Raw genomic sequence first — 12,134 nt, 5'->3', positions numbered from 1 at the left:
ATAACAATGATCGATATTAAATGCAATTGTGGAGCCACTGCAGTGATTCACACATCTTATAGCAAAAGAAACCCTGGGAAACTCTATTATGCTTGTACAGTAAAGGTAAGGTTAATGATTTTAATTTTCGTTCTTCGTCTTCTCTAATTTTGCCCTAATTCTTCATCTACTTTAATTGGTTCAGGGACCATTATGCAAGTTCATAGGATGGGTGAATGATTATGATCAGGACTGTGATTGTATGGCGTTTAGGATGAAACTTGAAGAACAAAATCGCAAATTAAAGCTTTACCTAGTTATTAGCTGGGTTTTTTTGTTTCAGTCCTTATATATAAAGTGTAGGTTAAGTAATGAAGTTGTTAGTATTTTGGTATGTGTATATTGTAATGGAGACTCTTTGTAATGTTATTTGTATTAACAAAAAAAATTCAATTTTAGTTGCAATATATTGTGTAATCATAATGTGGTGTTATCAGTTGGTGTTCAAATTTTAATGAAAATGTGGTATTTGCAACATATGCAATATACCATTCAATACTAGCATCCAATATAACAATTAAAAAGGACAAAAACTCTAAAATATCCAAGATAACCATTGACCATTAACATAAAGGGACATCCAAAATAACAACATAGTCTTATGGCATACAAATAGTTATCCTACACAGCAACAAAGTATCAAAATACAACACATAACAACAAAGTAATATGGCAATAAATGCCTAACAAAAACATAGTTATCCTTCATGATCATGATACCAAACTACAAATTCTCAAAGCATGGGGCTTTTTCCTTTGTTCCCAACTCCATTTTGTACCCCACCACTGCTACCTGCTGCACCTTCTCCTGTTGTATTCCCTGCTGCACCTTCTCCTGTTCCATTCCTAGTCTGTGATTGTCCCTTGCAGGTCCTTCCATTATGGCCCACATTTCCACATTTTGTGCATGTTACAGATTTCCATTTTGTGGACACTCCATCATCTTCTGTTGCAGATCTTCTTCTCTTTTTTTTTGGTCTGCCAATAGGGACACGATACTTTGGTGGTATCAACTTGGTAGGACATGTGCTTTTTTCCCACAATAACCTCCCATTAATAGGTTCAACTTTGAAGACATACATTTCTTTCCATGTCTTGAGCCAATAAGTTGGGTGTACCCATGTCTCAGGTATTCCAACATTTTCATTGTTGAGCCTCATATCCCATATAGCTGCTATACTATGTTTGCAGGGTATGCCTGTAAGTTCCCACCTATTACATGAACAAGTTTGTTGGTCCATATTAACCACATACTGATTAGTACCTTCACTTGTAACCTGGTACTTCCCATTGCCACAGAACACTGCCCTACACTGTGCTGCCCTTTCTTTAATTTTTTCAAGGGTCTTAGTGGCTGTAGGAGTTAATGGGCCATTAGCTTTATCAATTTCTTTTTGAACCATGACAATTTTCCTCATGATATACTCCCTAATAAACTCCAAGCAACTGATAATTGGCTTATCACGACCCTTCACTATCTTGCTATTCAAACTCTCACACATATTATTCAACACAGCATCACAATGTGCCCTCCCTAATAAAACACAACTGTATTAGATTATATTTAAAAATTATACACTTATAAACATAATATTATATACTTGAGAAGTGGGATCTGGACCAGTGCTTAGGTGGAATAGAATTAAGCCAGTCATATGCTTCACTGTTAAGTTTCTTTAGTTCTTCCATGGCACTGTTGAATTGTGGTATGGTGGTACATGTTGCACATTTCCAAAGACAATCCTTGAATTCCTTGCCCCTCCATTTACGTTTCATGTTCTCATGAAGATGCCTTAGGCAATATCTATGCTCTGCTGCTGGGAAAAGTTTCTCAAGTGCAGGCAATAACCCCTAAATTATCAAAAGAGTGAAGTTGCTTATTGAATTGTAAAACATGCATGTGAAAATGAATGGAGAAATTTATTTACCTTCTGTCTATCTGATATGAAAGTGAAGTTGGAGTTTGCATACAAACCAAGATCATCTCCTAAGTTAGTTAAAAACCAGGTCCATGAATTAAAGTTCTCTGCTTCAACAACTGCATATGCCAAGGGGTATGTGCAATTGTTCCCATCTAAACCCTGAATTATCATGTCAAACACAGTAATAAGCAAACAATTAACTATGGTCAAACATTAATCAAATACTAAAATATGATTATGCACATACCACTGCTGTCAGGATCATACCATGGTATGGACCCTTCATGAATGCACCATCAAGCCCTAGTAAATCTCTTTTCCCTGCTGCAAATCCACTTTTCAGTGGACCAAGACAAATGTATACTCGTTCAAATACCCTGGTCTCAGATGCATAACATGGTTCACTTTGCACTTGAAGTTTGACTGTGGTGTTTGGATTTCTACTCTGCACCTCCTGTAAGTAGTCTCTTAGACATGAGTACTGAGCAGCAAAATCTCCCCTAATTGATTCCAGGGCTTTCGTTTTCGCCCTATGAACTTTCATGTCTGACAATCCAAGTTGGTATTTCTTCTCAAGCATCTCACGTAATGCTCTAAGTGGTATTTCTGGGTTTGCCTCCACTGTGTCAACAATCTGTTCAGAGAGAAACTTGTAGTTACATGCCCTAATTTTCCTTGTTTGAAGGCACGTATGTTGCTTTTCATAGGTCTTAACAGTCCAGTTAATGTCTTTTTTCCACTTACTCACTAGTAGGACCCATGGGCATTTATGAATAGAACCATCTTTCACTTTCTTTTTCTTTTGACTTGGTCCCACTTTGTCATTACTTTTGCTGGTCCCACCTGTTTCTAATATCCCAAGGTTTGGTATTGTCCCTTTGCAAACCACTCTAATCCTATTTTTGTCATTCTTGACGAAGTCTAACTCCCTTCTACTCTGTATGGAATGAAGATAAATTTGTTGTTTAACTTCCTTGGCTGTGCTAAAAGTCTGGTGGATGTAAAATGGATCTTTGACAGCAGCTGCTTCATTCTTATGTGCTCTTCGTAAATCTCTTATCTTCTTCCTTTTTTTACTAGCTTCACCCTCATCTGATGAAGATGCAGATACAAATTCTTCAGTGTTTATAACCTCTAATTCTTCATCACCTTCTACTGCTTCATCTCGATCATCAGGAAAACTTCCAACCCACTCCACCTCTTTGTCAATGTTGAGGTGAAAGTTCTTCATATCAACCTCTGGATCATCTAACAAATTATCTTCATCAACTATGTAATCGCTATCTTAACTGTATTCACTATCTTCAGTGTCATCACTATCATGACTGTCTTTACTAGCTTGACTGTCTTCACCTGCTTTTTCACTATTTGGTTCATCTTGTTCCATAGGAGTCCCACCAAAAGGTTCACACCATTCAAATGTATCACCCAAACCATCAACATTAGGACATGTGCTTCCTATCATTGGTTCAGTCAAAGGGCTATCAATTCTTGGTATATAGGCAGGGGTTGACTCAACTGTTTCACTCAATGTAACAAGGGGTTGTTCTAAGGTTGTTTCAAGTAATGTACTAGGGGGTTCGTCCATAGTTTCTACATTCTCAAAAACAGGGGCTTCTTCACTAGGACAATCCCCTGAATTTGACCATGTCAATAACAAGCTTTTACGACAAAGGGACTCAGGAATTTCGTGTATCTTTATCTTTGCAGGGTTTGGGGACATTTGATACGTATGGAGCTTGGTTTCCCAAAACTCTGTATACACTTCTATCACCTTGTGTTCATACACGTATGACCTAAAGTGGTTTATATCTTCGTCACAACCCAAAGCATACAACCCAAAATCTAAATCCCAGGTTGGTCGTTTGAAATGATAATAAATACTTTTACCTGGTTCCACACAATCAAGCAATTCCATTATCTCGTCCATATCATGCACCGAGAACAAGTCACTATCAATGCCATCAATATATTTCATCTTCCGCTTTATGTATTTGCGGCCTGGAAACTTCGTAAAAACTCCACCATAGTTCAATCGTATCGAGAACATACTTGGATTGTCAGCTGCGAACCCAAAAAAAAATTACGTTTTAGGAACGTATAATGGATGATCAACTGAAAATGTAGAAAATTTTACCGTATGAGCTTTGGAGGTCGTATTCCTCCCATTCTTGCCTAATCCTCCAGTTCACCATCGTAGAAAACTAGGGTTTTCTCGTGCAATGCTAAGGGTCGACGGAGGATGAAATCAGAAATGATCGGTTATCGAAGTCGCGCCATACTGGTTCATGTATAAAAACCCTGAAAAGACGAAAATGCCCCTGCGTGCAAGGCACGTGGGTAGCTTAAACGGAAGGAGTTAACAGTTAACGTGCATAGGGACTAACCATGCAAGATAAATAACAACGAGGGACTGCACGAGTTAAATTTTGGAAATAAGGACTAAACATGCTTTCTGGCATGTGCACGAGGGACCAACGGTATAAAGAATTCAACTCAAGATCGAAAGTTTGGAAAGAATACTTGATATCTCAAATATTATTGAGTAAAAAATCTCAATGTTCAAAGTTTAGCACGACATACTTATTTCATTATATTTATTTTTAGGTGCCACTAAAAAATTAAAAAAAAAAATTAAAATCGGGTAATACCCGAATTACCCTTATCCGATCCATTACCCGACTTACCCGAATTTAATTTGGGTAGGGTAACGGGTAAATTTTTTTATATGAAAAACCCGAATTACCCGAAACCCGAAAATTTTACCCGATCAACACCCATAGAGACAGATGTTCACGTTTTAAAAGTAATTATTGTGTGATTGTATGCATAAATGTGGTCCAATTAAAATTAAATAAATTATTAAATAATTAAATATAATATTAAGGATAGATTAGTCATATTACGTATACGTATTAATTAATATCCAAAATAAAAAACTGATATCATTTATTTAAAGGATGGATTCCTGGCTTTTATCTCAATAAACTTAAACTCCGCTCCGATCTTTTTAGGAGGCGACAGATCATCCTCCACCAAGCCACCATTGCCGTCCACCTCCATATCGGATTCAATTCTTGTTTTTTGTGCATCTGATCCATCTAGTATGACGCCGATTATACGATTAGATATCAAGATGTTGATATTCATCTCGTTCTTGTTGATATTCATCTCGTTTTTTTAATCAACTCTGAAAACAAAAAAAACTATTGGATTTGTGAACGGTTGAGGTTTATAACATATAGCGAAAATTGATATTCACGATTTCAAGTCTGCAAGGTTAGTTTAATTTCAATTTTTTTATCTCTAAATGACACATATTTTGATTTTGATTTTACTTTTGACCGACAATTGCTTTAATATCTAATTATATTTAATTCCTAGATAGCATCTTAATTTGCGGTGTTATGATAATTATTTAATTTGATAATGTTTTGATTCAATATGACAGATTATAAATTGCATTCCAATTGTTTTCAGTTTATATTAATGGGTATTTGTATTAATTAAATCACAAAATAGTTCGTGTGATAATGGGTTTAATTTCATATTTGTTTTATGCTTCACTGTGTTTTAGTTCACTCTAACATCCTATATATTCACGTTTTTGTATCTCATATGAGTTTTTGTATTTGCTTTTTTTTCTTTGGGCCTATTTTGTTTGGTAATTTTTACGATTAAGAAATCGATACTTACCGATCGGCTTATTTTATGGTAATGTCAAATAAGTGTTTGTTGAAATGCCTAAAAAATAATTTAATCATATGATATGCATTCTGTCAGAATTACTAGCAACTCGTGTGGTTTAGAATTGTCCTTACGTATTATGATCATAATGTATTGCCCTAATTATTAATTACAACTCACGTTGCTAATTTTAAATGTTGTATGCATTCTGCCAAAGTTTAAAATGTCATATTTTGTTAGAATTAAATGGTAATTACACTTTAGATTTAATGAATCTTTTAGAATTTTTTTTTCTTATTATTTTTTTGTAATAAATGTTTTTGTTGAAATGTCACTTATTCTGACAGAATATGATTTTATGACAGTTATTCTCATAAAATGTTATGATCAAGGACACGAATGACTGACGTGACGACCTTACAAAAATCACTTGAGGAATGAATCAAAGATTCATCACACACAAAATATAAGAAAGTTTTTATTTTATTTTATTTTATTTTAAGAATTACACTTATTATTTTTTCAGGATGTTATTGTTCAAGAATGTTTTTTTGCATCACAATCATACAATGTAATTATTTGATATATTATTATTTCAAAAATCGGTTTTGTGTATTCCTTCATAATATACTTTGTTATGTTTTCTTCTTATTTATGTCTTCTTAAAAGATGTCATAAACCGCCATTCTAAAAGAATGTCATTCCGACAGAATAAAATCCGGTATAATTAAAAATTATGTTAAATTTGAATTCATTAAAAAAATCAAAATTTTTAAATCAGGAGAATTACTTATCTCTAAAAATATGAAATTTTCCTTTTTTAAATTTATTTCAATTGACTAAAATACCCTTATAGTGAAATTAGATTGTATTTTTCAATTATTTTTAATTCAATAATATTTATTAATCAATTTCTTAAAATATGCCCACAATCATTTATACATTCATATAATAATTAGTTTTAATAGAATATCTAAGCATATATATATATATATATATATATATATATATATATATATATATATATATATATATAATTTTTAGTTTCATTCTTTTCTATTTTAAATATGAATAATCCATCGTACGTTACACCATCTCCAATGGTAAATTATTTATAGCTTATTATTATTGATTTTTTTTTTATAACTTATTACCAATTTGAGCGTATAGCTTGTTTTTTTTTATTGGCCACTCAATATATATTGGGTGGTCAATATACTTCTATGCTTTGTCATTAACACCTTATACTTTAGTTATATTTCATTTTACCTTCTAAATATATTTTAGTTTTAAATATTTATTTATTTATTTACTAGTTAATTATTTATATTAAATATATAATGGCTTTTCTTTTATGGAATATAAAATTATAATGATTATATAACTTGTTCTAATATTTTTTTATCACTATTCCGTAATAGTTTTTTCGTATTAAATTTTCCGAATGATATTTTATAATATATTTATTTTGAAACAATATATTATAATATATTTAATTAAAATAAAATATAATGTGTGTTTAAAAAAATTATTAAATAAGGGGGTTTTATAAAACATTTTAGATAGAGATGGATAAATTATTTAAAATTTTATAAAAAAAGCTATTTAATGAGGTTAATCATTGGAGTGGTTATTTAATTATAGGTTAACTTATTATAATGATAATGTGACAATAATTTTAAATCTTAATATGACTTAACCATTGAAGATGCTCTTAACAAATTTCATATAGACAAAATTATGTAAATGATCGATTTTGTCATAAAGATTATCTCTGCAAGAAATTTAAACCATAGGGACCATCTATATAAAGAATTTGTCATAAGGACCATAGTTAGTCAATTTTGTCAACCGTGAGGACCATTTATGTATATGGTCCTTTATTTTATATCCTAATCATTTATATTATATATTATAGACAAAACTGCACAAATGGCCCCTGTGGTTAGCTGAAAATTGTCACTTTGGTCCAAAAAGGTTTGGACTAGCACCATAGGTCCAAACTTTTCATTTTGTTGTGAGTTTGGTCCGTTTTGCTTTAAACATTTTAAAAATAACGATTTTGCCCTTAGTTTTTTCTTTTTAAGTTTTTTTTTATTAATTTTACTAATTTTTTTGTCAAAATAAAAAAATTGAAACTAATTCTCCCCCCCTCTCTCTCTCTCTCTCTCTCTCTCTTTACACGTACCCATCTTCATCTTCTTGAAAATCAATCCACAGGAACAAAAAAACACCAATAACAAATAGTTGAGCTCGTCGGTTATCAATGGAGATAGAGAAAACAGAAGGAGAAATCATTATCTAGGGTTAGTCTTCTCCATCTAATTTTAGAGATGTTCGTCTTCTCCATATGTTTCCAGATCTGTTTGTGTTTTCCATCATAGTCAGGATCAGTTTACAGCACCACCCCCTTCTCAGTTTATCTTCTCCATCTATGGCTCGATTTTCAGATCTGTCACCAGAAAACCCACCTCAACCACACCCTCTAGTACCATGGTAAATCTACAACATATCGTCTCCAATCTTCGATCTTGTCGCCTATTTCCAAATCTGTAAATGTCGCTCTGTCTGGAAACTCGAGCCACAAACGCCGCCTCGCCTCCATCTCCGTTGATCCTCGTCTCTCTCTATCTTTCTCCATCGAATGTGAAGACCGTCGCAGACCAAAGATTTGGCTAACTAAGGTCAGCGATTGGTTAGGATTCTCAGATCCGACGAGTTAGGGTTTCAGAATAACGAGTATCAAACGAGTTAGGGTCTCCCAAATGATGATCTTTCTTCTTCTACGTCGGAAACCCTCTGTCGTTGTCGTCCTTCTTCATCGTCGAAAACCCTCTATCGTCAACGTCTGTGGCGGAGTTCGTATCTCTACTTCTTCGACGTTAGTGGTGGTTGTGGTAACAGATCTGCATATGGTGGTGGATCGGCAAGGGCTTCTCATTCCCTCCAACGCTCCCTTTCATTCCCCTTCTCTATCTTCATCTAGAATAGCCACTGTAGGTTACAGGACATTTCCGGAATTCAAACTTGAGAAGGAGAGATGTGGAGGCGGCGAGCTACGGTGGAGACGGTAACCGGTGGTGGTGGTGTTCATGTTTACCAGAGGGAAAAAAAATGGGGGTCGGTAGTGAATGGATGATAACACAATTATTTATTTATTTCTTTTTTGTTTAATTTTAAATCAGAAATATAACAAAATAAAAAAAAATAGAAAATGAAATTAATGAGGGGCAAATCGGTCATTTTAAAAAAGTTCAAAGCAAATTGGACCAAACTCGTAACAAAATGAAAAGTTTGGACCTCTGGTGCTAGTCCAAACATTTTTGGACCAAAATGACAATTTTCAGCTAACCACAGGGACTATTTGTGCAGTTTTGTCTATATTATATGTATGGATGATCTTTGTTTTATATATTATTTTCAATATAAGTTACATATTCATGGTTATAAAATTACTATAATTATATATACATATTGGATAAAACTTATTACATACTAAGATATACATCATTATTTTTTCTTTATTATTGTTTTTTATATTTTATATTCAGCCTTAATAAAACAAATTCATTGATTAAATAGAACGATATTTTCAAATATTATATTTGTAATCATCTTACTTTTATCATTTACATGTTTTCTAATATATTTTACAACAATATAAACGGTATAATATAAATGCTTAATAATTGTTTGTTTTTTTTTTCACATTCAACTGTCTTTTTATATTAATTACAAAGTAGATCTTTTACTTTTGTATAAATCCAACAAAATCCAACTAACAATTTAAGTTGGTGAAATCATTCTCAAAAATCATTTGATATATTTATGCGCTAATAACTCGTATATTACAAAGTAGATCTTTTACTTTTTATATTAATTACAAAGTAGATCATGATAGTTGTGCACTAGACTGTATTTACTAGGGCACAAAAAACGTATATTTATGCGCTAATAACTTGTATATTACAAAGTAGATCTTTTACTTTTTATATTAATTACAAAGTAGATCATGACAGTTGTGCACTAGACTGTATTTACTAGGGCACAAAAAATGTATAAAATTCAACTTTTATATAAATGAAAACGAACGAAATAAAAGTTGAGCATAGTTTGAACAAAACATAAGCATCCAAAAGCCTTGAGCATAGAAAGATCTAGCTTTTGATTGTATAACATCTTTAGGGAGTTTTATTATGTAGGACTTTGGATGGAATTCAATTCATCAAATAAACAACAATCTTCACACATTCACTCTAATAAGCTATGCTCAATCCTAATTGAAAGAATAAATCTCTAGCTATTTCAAGTAAGTGGCGATGTTTTCTTTCCACTAAACTGTTTTGTTGTGGAATATATGACATGGATGTTTGATGGATAATGTCATTCTATTGAAAGAAAGATTGCCCTTCATTAATTGAGCCTAGTTCATAAGCATTGTCTGAATGAATGATCTTTACTTGTTTTGAAAATTATGTTTTCACAAATTCAACAAATCCTTTTGTTAGTGTAAAAGCATGACTTTTTTTTGTTCATTAAATGCACCCAAGTATTCCTGCTATAACCATCCACAATTTTAATGAAATATTTATATCCATCATGAGAAATATGCTTGTAAGGCCCCCATACATCAACATGGATAATTTCAAAAGGAGTATTGGTGATTAAAATACTTTTTGGAAAAGGAAGTTTATGTTGTTTAGCTTTTGCACAAACAGAAAAAGGATCAACATGATGAGAAGAAGAAATAAGAGAAAGTATTTGAAGTTTATGAAATGGAAGATGGCCAAAACGTCTATGCCACAACAAAGATTACAATCAGGTTTGATTACAAACATATTGAAACAAGCTGGAAATTGTAAATTGAAATACAAAAGTAGATTGAAGAGTATTATGACAAAAAAAACATAAAGATCATTCACTCGTTTGCCAAGTGTGCCAAAAACAAGTCTATTCTTCAATGAGGGGTCCTGCATTAAACACTTGAATCAGTAAAGATTATCAAGTTTTGTAGTTGAGAAGTGAGTTTTGTTATGGAGAGTAAATTGTATCTGAAACAATGCATGAAGAAAACACCATGAAGAATGAGGTTTTGATGAAGTCTTACATCACTAAAAAAAGTAACAGGAGTAGAATGACCATCAGGAAGACCAATGTGAATTGGCTGAAGTAATTTGGTCATGGATAAGAAAATAGAACGATTAGAACATATGTGATTAGTTGCACCAATATTAATAATCCATGATTCACCAGGAGTTAATAAAGAAGAAGATTTGTAAGTATTTGTAGCAAATGCACTGAAGGAAATTTTTTACCTCCATTGTTCAAAGAGCCTTCTATGATTGAGGAATGAATTTGATTGACTGATGATAACTGATTAATAGTGTTAGTACTCAACAGTTGAAGCAAGTGTTCATATTGTTCTGGTGAAATAGAAGGAGCAGACATGGTGGTGACATTTTGAACTGTAGCTTTAGGATCTTCTCTTTTGGATTTTGTGAATTTGAAGTTTGCAGGGAATCCAACCAACCTGTAACACTGAGCTTTTGTGTAGTCAGACTTCTTACAATGATTACAAAAGATTTGTTTCTTGTTTGTAGAAGTTTTATTTGAAATATGCATAACAACAACATCTAAATTGAAAAAAGAAGACGTAGTAATACCTCTTTTTCTTTCTTCTTGAATGATCATTGAATAAACTGTAGACACAGTTGGTAATGGCTTCATCATTAATATCTGACCACGAAGAATTTTATAAGACTCATTAAGTCCCATCAAAAATTGAATGAGTCTTTGATCTTCTAAGAACTTGTGAATTTCAGCAGCAGATGTGCAGGAGCAAGGTGGAATTGCTTGAACGATTCTTATTTCATCCCGAATTTTACTCAATTCGGTGAAATAAGTCGAAAAATCTTCAAATCCTTGTGACATAGAGTATAGGTGTTGTTGAATCTGATAGAGTAAAGCATCATCAGCTTGTTCATAACGATGATTTAGTTCAATCCATATTTCTCTTGTAGTTTGAAGGAAGAGTAAGCACTCTGCAATATTTTTGTGTATATAATTTAGGATCCAACTTATCACCATTGAATTAGCTCGAAACCAATTGGAATATGATGAATCAGATGAAAGAGGTTGTTGAATTGATCTATCCACAAATCCGATTTTTTTCTTAGCTAAAGCAATCGTCATCGATCGCTTCTATGAATGAAAACCAACGCCATTAAATATGAATGTTAGCAAAAAAGAATTTGGATTATTAGAAGAATTAAGAAACTACAGACTGGATTGATCAAGAATTGAAGAATTAATAGAATTAGATTGAGACATGCTGATTGAATTTGTAACATCCCAAAATTCAAGACTAAAAATTTTCTTTTAATAAAACATTACTTAAAGCAAAATCATCAATCCAAATATAATCAGAGTATTAATTTCCAAAACACATGTTCATTATCATAGTAAAACATTCCCAGGGTGTCTAAT

General features: G+C 32.5%; 2 protein-coding genes across 2 annotated transcripts; both read right to left on the bottom strand.

Annotated features, from left to right (window-relative positions):
* Window positions 1–773: 773 nt before the first annotated feature.
* On the bottom strand, window positions 774–1,541 carry LOC145095414 (uncharacterized). Its single transcript, XM_079033305.1, has one exon. The coding sequence runs from the start codon at window positions 1,539–1,541 to the stop codon at window positions 774–776; it is 768 nt and encodes a 255-aa protein (XP_078889431.1).
* A 9,057-nt stretch (window positions 1,542–10,598) lies between these two features.
* On the bottom strand, window positions 10,599–11,840 carry LOC145095413 (uncharacterized). Its single transcript, XM_079033304.1, has 2 exons — window positions 10,964–11,840; window positions 10,599–10,618 (listed from the first exon to the last, which is right to left on the bottom strand). The coding sequence occupies exons 1-2, from the start codon at window positions 11,838–11,840 to the stop codon at window positions 10,599–10,601; spliced, it is 897 nt and encodes a 298-aa protein (XP_078889430.1).
* Between the last annotated feature and the right edge of the window lie 294 nt (window positions 11,841–12,134).

The sequence above is a fragment of the Lactuca serriola genome, chromosome 3 (assembly GCF_051521515.1).
Source record: "Lactuca serriola cultivar US96UC23 chromosome 3, Lser_US96UC23_V15, whole genome shotgun sequence".
NCBI lineage: Eukaryota > Viridiplantae > Streptophyta > Magnoliopsida > Asterales > Asteraceae > Lactuca > Lactuca serriola.
Note: the sequence above shows the minus strand (reverse complement) of the source record. Positions and strands in the feature narration are given on the sequence as shown.

Coding starts and splice junctions, on each gene's coding strand:
- LOC145095414 (XM_079033305.1), bottom strand. CDS start 1,541: ATGTGTGAGAGTTTGAATAGCAAGATAGTGAAGGGTCGTGATAAGCCA.
- LOC145095413 (XM_079033304.1), bottom strand. CDS start 11,840: ATGACGATTGCTTTAGCTAAGAAAAAAATCGGATTTGTGGATAGATCA. Junction 10,619..10,963: donor AGGCTCTTTGAACAATGGAG/GTAAAAAATTTC, acceptor TGTTTAATGCAG/GACCCCTCATTGAAGAATAG.